The following is a 12,905-nucleotide window of genomic DNA, read 5'->3' as shown; positions in this document are numbered from 1 at the left end:
CTGTAAACCTTCAAGATTGCCTCGCACACAAATCGGAACTGGCACTGAAAGAGAAAAAAAAGAACAATATAAAACACAAACAAATGTACAACTTTTTGAACATCACAAGTGTGTACACCATGCATACCGGTGTTTGGACCATCATAGCTCTCTGCTCTCTCAGAGACTGGACAATCTGGAGTGGACACACAGGTTCGCCTGCCTCCATCTGCATCAGCGCTGTTTCCATGGTGATGAGGACACCTGTCCGTCCGATCCCTGCGCTGCTCAAACAATATCATGTGACAGTGAGAATGTGTGTTTAGGGCGGGCAGTTAATGAGTGGATTTGTACATGTTCTTACCTGCAGTGGACCATCAGTGGGCCCATCCTTTTCTTTCGCCTGCGCATAGACTGGATGAAGTCGAGGAAATCAGAGGCGTCGTCTGGGGTACCATGATCCGGCCAGGCCACGTATTGCAGGTGAGTAACAGAGCGCTGCTCATCAGTCTGATATGGGGAAAGAGAGAGAAAGAGAGAGAGAAATCCTAGTAAACAAGGGTGTGTTTGTGTGTGAATGCCAGTATTTCCCCTGTGTGTGTGTGTGTGTGTGTGTGTGTGTGAGAGCCAGTATTTCCCCTGTGTGTTTGTGTGTGTGAGCCAGTATTTCCCCTGTGTTTGTGTGTGTGTGTGTGTGTGTGTGTGTGCCAGTATTTCCTCTTTGTGTGGGTGTGTGTTTACCAGTGTGTTTGTGAGTGTGAACTCTCGGGTGACGTAGGTCAGGTTGCCTTCCTCTGAGTGGCAGCACACCTGCAGGTTGCTGTATTCCCTCACCTCTGGGGGGTGTGGCCAGTACTGGTGGCACTTGGTCTGGAGCAGACACAGGGGTTTAGGGAGGAGGCAGCAGTTCAACAGTCAACTCCTACAGCAACACCAACCAGCTCAAAACACTTACTCCAACCATTTTACCAGCTCTACAAGTGCTATCCATCTTATATGGATTGTCATACTTCCCAATATCAAAAGGAGATTAAATATTCCCTTTGGATTTCCTGTACATTGTTGATAATTACCCAGTAACCTTTGAGACTATCCTGCCCTCTCAGACATTTAGAGGTAAACCGTCTGACCACAACCACAGTGGTCTAAGTTTCAGCCACAGCCCCTGGCTTCCTCTGCACGTCGTTCACATCAAGATGTGAAACTAACACCATGTAGCAGTTGCTCACTAGACTGACTCATTTCCACCACTACCAATATGTAATGGCTCTTTTCAGCAACACAGTCATATTTATCACACTCACATCTATTTCTGTTTAGATACTTCTGTTTATGTTCCCTATCAACAGCTAACAGTGAACAGTTAAAATTATTTGTGGCAATGATATTCACACATTGAACTCTTTGAAATGTCCATCACCATAATGTCTAATACTTAGTCTGTTTGTGTAAATGAGAATAACTTCAAATAATTGTTTTGTCTTGTTCATAACTTTTGATCATAGACATTCATGAGTATGATTACATGTGTCCAGAATAATGTAGCATGTAATTAGAATGTGTAAAAGTACATTTCACATGTGACTATAATTAGGTTATAATATACAGGTAACATAAATAATTCCGTTTTTATAAACAGGCAAGTGTGTGCATACGTTTTCAATAATATCTATACACATTTGTGTGTGTGTGTGTGTGTGTGTGAGTGTGTGTGTGTCTACTCACCCGCCCTCTCTCGGTGAGTGTGGTGAGCATGATGATGTGTGTGCTGTTCTGCTCCCATACACACCTCCAGAAGTGTGTGCAGGTGACTGGTAGTGGCCCCTGAGCAGCAATGTAGCGCAACACCCCGCCACCTGGCTCCGTCTACATAAACACAAACACACACACACGCAAACAAACAAACCCATTTCTCCACCTATTCCATGCAAGTTGCGACAGGGACTGTGAGTGGGAATGTTTACGTGAATCCCAGTCGGTGAGTCAGAGACAGAACAGGCCACTGAGTGTCATGTAGGGGCCTGCGAGTGCATTCCTGGAATTTGTGGGTGGTATGCATTTGAGTGCAGCTACCTTCACATGATTGGCGTTGATGTAGTCATCACTGTCTCCCTTTAATACCACTCTGGTGATGTCGTCTACAGGAGACAGAGTCCAAGTCATGGATGTGACCATGAATGAGACTGCATCAAATGACTAGGTGCTATCAAATGAGGGTGTGAGAGTGCACAGCAAGCTGTGACTTACATGGCAAAACATCCTTATAACGATTCTTCTCTGTGTTCTCCGGCAACCTTGCACTTGTGTACGTGAGCCCAGGTTTTCTTCTGTATAGTTTCTGTGGGCAGACAGAGAAGCCGGTGATGAACACAGCAGTGGTCAATCTCTCATATTTACACACCCTCGGTCACACCCTGGCTCACTTCAAACTGCATCAGTAGAGTCCCGGTCATTACACCCCTCTCCAGTCTGCTCATCGAGTCCTCCAGGCTCTGTCCTGGTGCTTGATTGGCTGTCTCAGAGATGTCCCCGAGCATAGAAAGGCCAAGGTCAATCTGGAGCGAGGGGACAGCACGGAGGGTGACACCTGCTGACACACACAGGCACACACACACACACACACACACACACTTGTAAGAACTAGCTATATGACATAGTTTACAGACCTCATATATATTTGGTGTGTCCATGTGTGTGCTTGTGTGTGTGTGTGTGTGTGTGTGCTTGTGTGTGTGTGTGTGTGTGTGTGTGTGCTTGTGTGTGTGTGTGTGTGTGCGTGCGTGTGTGTGCGTGTGTGTGTGTGTGTGTGTGCGCGTGTTACCTCGGCGGCGCAGCAGCAGTGTGAGGTGATTGGTGTGTGTTTCCCGGCTGGCCCGGATGAACATGACCACCTGCTGATGTGTGTGTTCTGATACATCCCTTCCGTTCACCAGGACCAACTCATCCCCCACACACACCGCCGGGGTGCACTGGGCCGCCTAGAAACACACACAGACAGAGACATATTGGACATGGTATGCAATGCGCACATGCACATAAAGAAACATTTGACTTTCCTTTAGGAAGGCAGAACAGGTAGATAATACATGCAGTCACTGACAAGCGCTCTCTTGCTGTCATTGATACACGCAATGTAGGGTTTGCCCAAATGAAAACAAAAACGATGCAAACATGGGATCAAAACGAGAAGCTTTACTGACAAAACACAGATATAGAACTAGAACTAGAATGCAAGCAACAGCAGTGTGCGCGCAAACAAAGACTGGCAAAATACTAGTATAGAAGACATGAAGGTTTATATATACTGGGGATAACAGGACACAGGTGAAGACAATGAATCTATCCACAAGTTTCCAGGGGGTGCTGCTGTAAAGAAGAAAATGGGTAAAACTTCTGGTGAGGCAGTGGAAGTAGTATACCTATGGTATTTTGTGTGCTAATTAGTGAAGAAGTATTTCTCGGATTATTAATTACTGTGTAGAGTAGCAAACCTTTATGAGAGATGTCGTTACGGAGCTCAGGGACAACATGTTGCTGTTTGTGGTTGTACATATAACTGGACTAAGTTGCTAAAATACTTTTTTTTTTTTTTTAAACATAAGCCTAAAACTAAATCAGAGTGTTACTGCCGATGATGGTGCAGTTTCCATCGCCTCCCAAAAGACGACGAATCAAAAAGAATTTGTCTGAAAACCTCATTATACTGAGAAGTGGATATTGTGCCTATTTTTGATGCAAGGCCTCATGAGATGTAGGAAACTTGTGGATAATCAGGGACCGAACTAGACTCAGATGAGGGGCAGAGGCAGGGACAAGGGACAGAAGCACATGGCACAGGAAGTACATAAAAAGCGACACAGCGGAATACAAAATCAATGTATTGGCCAGGGAAACAGGACAAGACAGGACAAGACCCTTACAGCAAAGACAAATCATTAAACATTACCGGGGAGTCTGGGTTCACATGCGATATGACAAGAGGCATCTTCTGATCCACACCTCCCTGGAAAACAAAAATAATATTTTGCAAATAGTTTCTACCGTTCATATAAATTACACCGGCACATATCTGGCTTTCTGATTACCGCTAATTGCACTCACTTATTCAGTTCAATCAAATGTATCCCACTGACAGCAATGCTAGTGTCATCCAGGACACACACTTACTTTGACGTTGAACCCAAATTTGCCATCTGGGTCAGGGCTTATTCTCACCAACAACAAATCACCATCCATCACCAGCCCCTACAACACACCCAGCACTGGAATGATGAAGGGCTCTAGAAGTAAGCTCTGATGAACTATACATAATACATATACATGTAAGACACACACACACACACACACACACACACACACACACACACACTTTAACTCATTACAGCAATCTAATGGGTTGTCTGGTGTCCCAGTGTGAAAAGAGAGGGGAGAGTGTGTATATACACACACACACACACACACACACACACACATACATACACACACACACACACACACAGACACACACCTTCTCCCAGGGTGACTCCTCTTCCTCCCCAGTGATGACTTCATCATGTTGGGGCGTGAGGGTGCTGGAAGTGTTATCGTCTTGAACTTTCCTTTGCCATGACAACCATCAGATTAAAATTGACTACACTGACCAAAGGCCTTTATTAATGTATGAGCATGTAATGAAAACATGGCATGGCATGACAGGTGTGTGGACACATACCTGTACGTGTAAAACACTTCTTCAGTCTCCGTTCCATCACTCGTCTCACCGGTCAGGTTATCGACAGAGGATGGCCGTGGCTTGTGTACGTCATGCCTCATGCGTGGACTCCGCCTTCAGAAGGGAAGAGTTCAGCGGTGGCGTTGAAGTTTGCAGGAGCGCAGGGCGCACATGTGGACACAGAAAGCAGCGAGTCAGCACACAGCCAGATCAGGAGATTTAGGAGTGTGAGGGAGACGATGGGGGTGCGGGGGGGGGGGGGGCTACGTTGTCATACCAGGTGGGTGTGCTTGGAGGAGATCTGGAGGGGAGGCTCTGCGTCTCCAGGTGTTCACTTGAGCCAGTCTTCAGAGCCGAGTCCCATAGCTTGCCAGTCACAAGTCTGCGGTACAGTGGCCTTCAAAACAAACACACACACACACACACACACACACACACACACACACGCACAGACACACACACACACAAGAACAATGGAATGAATATGGAGAGAATTACTAACTAATTAAATAAAACAAAACAAATTAAATCAGAACTATCATGCACAACTACGCCTGTGTTACTCACTCTAACTCAGTGTGGCTGGGTATGGGTATGGGTATGGGTGTGTAAGTGTACATACCTGGATGTGGGTGCTGTGTGTGTGTTCCTGTGTTGGTAAAACGTGTGATGGTCCACACACGATCTCCAGAGGATTTTACAGTTACGAGAACTCTGCATGCAGACAGATACCACTTGCTCTCCCACCTCTCCCTACACACACACACACACACACACACACACACACACACACACCAAAACACAATACCATGTTCTTATGTATACATCATGCAATTTTGAGTACAGATTCTCAGTGGTAACATGCACTCCAACGTGTATTGGCTCAGTTGTTCTGCTTATGTTTCTGAGCTCCAGTAAAGTTACATTTACAGCTAGAATCAATAAGAAAAGCCATACTAACCATGAACTACCTAACTGGTTTGCTTAATTGCATGTAATAACACATATAACTATTATACCAATGTGGTTGTTTTGTGCAGATGACTAAAACATTCACTTCCTCTTTAGATTTGAATACAGCCTCAATAAGCTGGTTAATTTTAGAGGGCCATCTCCCTCAGTCTCACACCATAATAACAACAGTTTTTTCCCCCAGAAGCACTTTGTCAGAGTACCGTGACAAGCATGTTCTATTACATGAAATCCCATCATGTATGTACAATATAAGTACATGGTAGTACACATTGTTACCCAGTTTGGTATACTATACTTCATGGTTTAGATACACTGTAACAAGGGCACTGTCCTTTAAAGTGTTATCAACGTTTTCTTACACAGACTGAGAATATACACAACACTGAAATACAAGGACATCTCTGCTTATCTGACATACATGTTTTCTTCGAAGGTGTATGCAGAATCTTTTCCTTTTGAATGAAATCTTGATTATGTTTATCCTGCAAAACAAAAACTCTATTAAGACTAGAGATAGATGGATTCCCCCTCCTCCACACACACACTCACTCTCTCTCTCTCACACACACACACACACACACACACACACACACACACACAAACACACACACATATGAAAATCACAACAATTAAGCATGAAGGGGAACTATGACTCACCAAGGGAAAAAACTGGTGCAGATCAGATTACAGAACAAAGCCACGCCTCCCGAGGCAATGCCCACCCATAGGGTGGACTTACTCTCATCCTGAGGGTACAGATAAAAAGAACATTTAAGTGTTTAGCAGACACTTTGATCCAAAATGACTTACAGAATATAATATGAGAACAGTAACAGTTGCAAAATAATGCAAATAAGGTTTCTTCCTATTTAAAGGGAGTTCTTCCTTGAGGTAAATTCCTGCATAGGATAACTTTAAACTACGAATTAAACCAAAACTGAAACACATCGAATAGATCTTGAGTGTATAACACAAGGCTTGAACGTATTTTTGCTTATTCTCATCCAAAGTGTAGCCTATGGAACAGCTAAGGACAGGTGCCGAAAGTTATCTTACAATCTGCAAAAAAATAATAAACAAGGCAATATAATAAGTGGCCTAGTTACCACTACAATGGTTAATCTCCTTCTCCATTTTTGATGCATGCAGCGTGGGCGTTGTTGTTGATTAACAAAAGTGGGAGGGCCCACAGCCCCCTGGCCCCCTTGCCACCGGCGCCAGCCTGAGTGTGTGTGTGCTGTTTTACCTTTGCAACATGTAGCTCCACTCCATAGAGTTCCAGCGTTCTAGCTGTGTTCAAAAAGCAAAGCTCGGCTTCACACTGAGAGAGGCCCCTGTGGTTGGATGCACACAAACGCATGTATGTATATGAATGATCACACAGCCACAAACCAGAGGAAATCACCTTGCAATTAAACTATAGAAAAAAGATGTCCTTATGCATATACATTTGCATTAGGGAATAATAACAATGGTGTGTGTGTGTGTGTGTATGTGTGTGTGTGTGTTTGTGTGTGTGTTGGGGAGAGGGGTTACTGACCAGGTGCATGCATGGGCATGCATGAATACCTATGTTGTGGATGCAGTGCTTCTACTTTCAGTAGGAAATCCTCATTCTGTTCAGGTAGAAAGTGAGCCTTGCTCAGGTACCCTGATGGAGTCTCAGGTTTGTGGTCTCCAAGCTCCGCTGTCAATCATAGAAAGAGAGTGCCGTGAGGCCTGATGGCTGATTTGATTCCCGTCATCAATTACTTGTACTGTATGGGTCCATTAGTATACATTCCATAGCATGTGAATGCATGTCGGGAGTGCGCGCTTAATTGGCTGACTGAGCAAACTAAATTGGATTAAGTGAGCTTCCTTTATCAAGGCTTTGTTACAGTTGTGTAAAACCCCACAGACACAGAAGCTTTTTAGGAATAGATGTCTGCTGTGTGCCAAAAAAGGGGTCAGCCACAGGTTCCACGCAACTGACCGAGAGATCCTTTAGACCAACCTCCAGTACTACACCAGATCATACCAGATATGACCTAAAGGAACCGTGGATACAGTACTGGCACCAATAGTTTACCTAACTTGGCTGATTTAATACCTGATTACTCTTAATCCATTTGAGCAAGGTGTGTGTGTGTGTGTGTGTGTGTGTGTGAGAGAGAAAGAGAGAGAGAGAAAAAAAGAGAGAGAGACTCACACTGAACTGCATACGAGGCAAGAACCACAGCAGAACTGAGAGGACATTTCAATCTGTAACATGCACAGAATAGTTAGTACACTGGCCCACTCTACATACACATACACACAAATATGTAAAATAAAGTCAAAAGCCAGTTGAGCCAGTATGTCTGATTGTGTTACCTGCCCTCTTGAATATCTCTCTTAATCTGCAGGAAATAGAAATGCCTGAAAGTAAAAATATAGTAAATATATATGAAATATACTTTCAACAAGTTAAGAACACAGCAACAAAACAACAACAACACAACCACACACAAATATCCTTAGAAACTCATCCTGCTGTGAAGATAAGAAAAAAGAGGGCAATATCACACACATACACACACACACACACACACACACACACACACACACACACACACACACACATCTCCTCTATATGTCACCAAATCAGCTTACTGTACATGCCTGCACCTGCTAATGATGCAGGGGTTTTCCAGTGTTGTTTGATTTTATTTTCATTTCAAATTGAGCAAATGTTCATCTTTAAGTTAATATCAAATTAACAACTGTCAGTGGATGTGTCAAAGTCTCTTAATCCAAATCCATTCATTGTCTGGATAAATAAACTTGACTTGATATTAAAGTTTACAGTACTGATAATTGATCAGTAGTAAGCTCACCTGGTTTGCTCATGTTGCAAGGAATTTGGATCAGAAACAAAGAAGCGAACTCTAAAACTCAAGAAGAATGGCGAGGGGCCTGCAGAAGAGAGGAAGAGAGAGAAAAAAGATCTAATATAATTTTGCAGAACAATACAGAATTATTGCATTGTCTTTTTTATATTTAAAGGAACCGTATGTAGGATTTTGGCCAAAACTGGTACTACAATCACTTTCAAAATAATGTAGAGCGGTGTACACCGCAGATGTGGTAACTAGAGCAGAGCTGGCAACCCAGATGCCAAAACACTACTGACTTTGTGATTACTAGATAGGTGGAGGGTGGCGGATCAGGCTAAAACACAAATATGTAAACATCAACATCAGTTGAGGGCTGCAACTTCACTTTTTTAAATGACGATATCCTGGCCGCTACTGTTGTCAGTGATATAAGTATTTGAAATTAGCATGATTTACTAATGTCTAGTGACAAATCAGGGCCATTTTATGATTAATTGAATTACATTTCTTACATACGGTTCCTTTAACTAAAAGGAAGGCTAACACTAAGATGAGGACAGATTAAGAACACCTCTGTAGGTCAGGATGACTAAGAGCAGACTTTTGAGCAGAGCTCATTTGGTGAGGTAAGAATCTGCTGTGAGCCTCCCTGAGGCCTCTGGTGGCATTCAGATATGATGATGAAACTGCAGGGCTAGCCTTGGGTACGACATACCACCACCAATGCAAGGCAGCTCTTGCTCACCTTTCAACTGCTTCTTCAGGGGTTTGTTCTGCTCCAGCCACCTCTACAGAGAGCACAAACATATTTCAGTTATAAAGTGCACACACATCCACACGTCACATTTACATACTCACACGTGCATCCACACATGTAAATACACATGCTGAACTCGACTAAAATTGACTAAGACACAGGCAGGCCCTCACACTTAAAAGTGCTCTTACCGGCGAAGTCTCTCTGAGTGTGTTCTCTGATATAAGCAGGCTGTAGTAGTGAGTGTCCTGCACAGCCAGCTGTGCACAGACAGCGCTGAACAGGGCAGAGCCATCCTGCTGTTTCTGTGAGGAAAGAGAGGGGGGGGGGGGAAACCCTCAGGACTTTTGACAGAATACACACCAGTCAAAAACAGCATTCTAATTTGACTTCAGACCAAATGTTTAGCTGTGAGAAGGGGGGGAGGGGGGAGAGCGAGAGAGAGGGAAGGAGGGAGAGAGAGACCAAGAGAGAGACTTACATTGACATGGAAGGTATGTGTGTCACCATCAGGAAAGAGCACCACACAGAGCAGCTCTGCTAATGGCATTAGTGTTGAGTTGGAATAGGTGTCAGAGAAACGGGGAGAATGCTTGTGATGGTGCAACACCAATCGCGCACTCCAGCTGGATGGCCACAATCTCACACCTGAAAAAACCCCCAATATTTTCATTAACGGAGGCATGTTTACACCACCCCCATCCGTCACATACAGAAAGAAAGACACTCTGTTGCTTTCCAGAATAGTTTCCCCCCCCGTAGGATAGTTATCTGAGCAAGCTTTTGCATTAATGCCGACAAAGTTCGTGACTTTGCATTAAAGCTGTTAAACTTCCACAAACTAATGGGCTCATGCACCTAAGTAAAAACAAGCGTGCTTCCATAGAGGAACACACAGCGTTAGCGGAAAATAACCCATAGTTTTCTTGTGAAATTACTCAGATATGCCACACCCACCTCAAAATGTCAAAGATGCTCAATAACATGAACAGTCCAAGAAGAAAAAGATGAAGGCTGATATTAGAAACAATTGTTGTAAAGCGTAGAATATCTGGGCTGTCAACGCACTCGGCAAGCAACCCAATAACTAGACCGCGCTTACTTCTGTCGACATCGAGTCCCTTCAGCCAAAGAGCGAATCCTACGTTATAGAACCTGTGCAGTTAAGCGTTGTGGCGAATCACGGAGATCTATTTGTAACCATATACCCTAGTCTAAATCACAGTAAGACTGATTGGTATAGCTTACATGTATTGTAAAAAGTTCTTGTTTTGGGTTTTGACAATCTGGATCGTCACTGAGAGAATCCTCTTTCCTTGTGGTTTCTAAAGAAGCTATTCAGCATTACTCATCGTGAAAAACTTTAGGGCGTGCATTCATCTGAACTCTAGAGTTCAGTAGCCTATGTGTTCAGAGTGACTAGATCATCTTAGAGAACTAAACTGACGTCGCGGCTTCGGCAGGCTGCTTGACGTTCCTTTGGGTTAAGCACAAAAGTCGGTACTGGGTTTCCATGACAGGGTGTAACCGGGGCATTACCTGAAGTTATTACTTTAGGTGTAACCCATGACTAAGCGCACGATTTAAGAAACTTCTCAAACACACATTTGCGAGAAGTGTGTTCAGTATACGTATAGGAATAGTCCATAATGTCGAAATCGTTTTAAGGAACTGTGCCTACCTGATTGTTCTGCCTCGAACTAGTTCTTATTTCGTGCGTAGAGTTAATGCTTCCATGTTAGGAGAGCCTATGGTGCAGGTGAGACATCCGGAAGTGAGTGTTATTGTGTTGTGGTTTGTTTGTTTCGTTCGTGCCCTATCGCAGCAGTGGCACTCCGCCCCTTCTAGGCAAATCTTCACGCAAGTTCTCTGTTAACGCAAGCGCGGTTTTGCTGCGTGTACCGCAGGCGCGATTGGCTTAAAGGCTTCTGTACAGGTGTCATACTTGAAACAGTCGAGACAAAAAAACGAAAGGACAGACCTATAGGCGACTTTGCATGTCTGGATGGGACTCTTTCTAAGCCACATTTCTTGCGCATCATATTCTTACCTATGTAACCTAAGGACTGCCAATGGAATGGAACAGTAGCCCGTTACGCGCTATCAATCGCATTCAGTTCGACCTCAACTAGCCTATGTATTGATACAAGTAAGGAATGTAGGCTTAGCCTGCTTAACCATGTGACATATTTTGTTTGGTCTTGTGATGGAAATTTAATGAGGAAACGTTTGCATATGAACAGCAGAAATTTACTATAGGCATAACCATTCAGTCAATAACCCTGTAGACCAGTCAGCTTTTAATCAGTTTCTAATTAGTCTCGAAAGTACATTTTTGTATCATCAAAAAACTCAAATATGCCAGGGCTCCCATGTTTGATCAGTCCTGCATTTTAGCTAAATAATTGGAACAGTGACCTTCGGAAGGCTCTGGATCAGGGTCAGTTTTTTCACCTATGAGGCAATTATCCAAATGAACAGCAAAGGTATGCTCCCAGTTAAACATAAGTTAACATACACATAAAATAAAACCATGGAAGGGTACAGTCTACCCCTTTTGAACAGACAACATGATATATTTTTTTTTGTAATTTAAATTTTTATTTGCACAGGCAACATGATAATTAACAAAATGCTGACATGCTAACTCCTCAGGATCATACATGCAAAGCTGCTGTTTCATAGGAGTCATCAAAAGTAAATGATGGAGTGAATACCATAATTAGATATTCCAAAGAATAAACACGTGGAGCATTTATTTTTCCTCAACTCCTAAAATGATATAAGACAATATGCACCATGTGCTGAATGTAAAATTGCTCACTAACATCAAAACATTAAATTACCTTTTCAGTCGAAATGAGCCTGTAATTAAATTAAGGGGTCAGTGAATGGTCATCCTAATCTGCAGCCACATGGGACCAGTTGTAAATGAGCATTTCGCTTATAAGGCCACTTTCTTCAGAGCATGGTGTCCCCATGCCTTAGTGACAAGTCTATCTGAAAACAAGGAAGAGGCATTTTATGGGGCTTCAATACATGCTGCATTTTACACAAAGTTGAACAAAAAGCTACTTGTGCTGTCAGGCAATTAGATCAGGATGTTGTGTTTAAGGTGGCTCATTACCAGAATCCTGTGTCCTGGGGGAGGTGCTACAAGACAGAGCAGAATATGTTCAGTTAGGCAGCTTTTTAATCTGTGGCATGTTTATTTATGTATATCTATTATCTGTATGTTATGTGTTAATTTGCTGAGTAAAGTAACAACTCTAAGTAAAATAAGTCTAAGTCATATCTATCTAAATTACTTTAAAATTCTGTCTGACCTTGATGGAACCCTTTTACCTTTTAAGAACACACATTTTTTGTCCTGTGTAATGGAACATGATTTTCACATTTGAGTCAGACTTACAAGTTATGAGTATCACCCAACATGCTATTCCAAAGATATGAAGCCACATGACGGTTCTTCTGCTTACACAAGTAAAAATATAAGAACGAGTTGGCTTTCACTCAGTCATATCAAAAAAGAAGCTCCCAATGCCATTCGCAACCACATTCACAACCTCAATATTCAATCTTTGAGGAGGTAGAAGGAAGAAGCATACACCCTGCACTCTTTTCC

General features: G+C 43.1%; 1 protein-coding gene across 3 annotated transcripts in view; it reads right to left on the bottom strand.

Moving 5' to 3' along the window:
* Positions 1 to 11,071, bottom strand: part of ptpn3 (protein tyrosine phosphatase non-receptor type 3) — an 11,831-nt gene extending 760 nt beyond the window's left edge. Inside the window, exons 1-26 of one of the 3 annotated variants that reach the window (XM_076281084.1) lie at positions 10,962 to 11,071; positions 9,762 to 9,928; positions 9,472 to 9,585; positions 9,269 to 9,311; positions 8,524 to 8,602; positions 8,021 to 8,065; positions 7,857 to 7,909; positions 7,235 to 7,352; positions 6,912 to 6,999; positions 6,323 to 6,411; positions 6,084 to 6,147; positions 5,313 to 5,443; positions 4,968 to 5,087; positions 4,691 to 4,804; positions 4,487 to 4,577; positions 4,147 to 4,224; positions 3,926 to 3,982; positions 2,801 to 2,957; positions 2,403 to 2,569; positions 2,227 to 2,317; positions 2,053 to 2,117; positions 1,705 to 1,845; positions 721 to 849; positions 344 to 489; positions 128 to 263; positions 1 to 44 (exon numbers count right to left, since the gene is read on the bottom strand). The exon at positions 1 to 44 is cut by the window's left edge and continues 760 nt beyond it. In XM_076281084.1, coding sequence (XP_076137199.1) covers positions 1 to 44; positions 128 to 263; positions 344 to 489; positions 721 to 849; positions 1,705 to 1,845; positions 2,053 to 2,117; positions 2,227 to 2,317; positions 2,403 to 2,569; positions 2,801 to 2,957; positions 3,926 to 3,982; positions 4,147 to 4,224; positions 4,487 to 4,577; positions 4,691 to 4,804; positions 4,968 to 5,087; positions 5,313 to 5,443; positions 6,084 to 6,147; positions 6,323 to 6,411; positions 6,912 to 6,999; positions 7,235 to 7,352; positions 7,857 to 7,909; positions 8,021 to 8,065; positions 8,524 to 8,602; positions 9,269 to 9,311; positions 9,472 to 9,585; positions 9,762 to 9,830 — 2,429 coding nt within the window. In that variant the 5' untranslated portion in view covers positions 9,831 to 9,928; positions 10,962 to 11,071. Of the gene's footprint in view, positions 45 to 127; positions 264 to 343; positions 490 to 720; positions 850 to 1,704; positions 1,846 to 2,052; positions 2,118 to 2,226; positions 2,318 to 2,402; positions 2,570 to 2,800; positions 2,958 to 3,925; positions 3,983 to 4,146; positions 4,225 to 4,486; positions 4,578 to 4,690; positions 4,805 to 4,967; positions 5,088 to 5,312; positions 5,444 to 6,083; positions 6,148 to 6,322; positions 6,412 to 6,911; positions 7,000 to 7,234; positions 7,353 to 7,856; positions 7,910 to 8,020; positions 8,066 to 8,523; positions 8,603 to 9,268; positions 9,312 to 9,471; positions 9,586 to 9,761; positions 9,929 to 10,237; positions 10,293 to 10,961 lie in introns of those variants that run through there. The other 2 variants (XM_076281086.1, XM_076281085.1) reach the window with 2 other exon arrangements.
* Between the last annotated feature and the right edge of the window lie 1,834 nt (positions 11,072 to 12,905).

The sequence above is a fragment of the Alosa pseudoharengus genome, unplaced genomic scaffold (assembly GCF_046254945.1).
Source record: "Alosa pseudoharengus isolate Yale_2024_CS ecotype anadromous, Long Island Sound unplaced genomic scaffold, YU_APseudo_1.1 YU_APseudo_1.1_scf_12, whole genome shotgun sequence".
In the NCBI taxonomy this organism is placed as follows: domain Eukaryota; kingdom Metazoa; phylum Chordata; class Actinopteri; order Clupeiformes; family Clupeidae; genus Alosa; species Alosa pseudoharengus.
The sequence above is the reverse complement of the archived record's forward strand: the minus strand, read 5'-3'. Positions and strand labels throughout refer to the sequence as shown.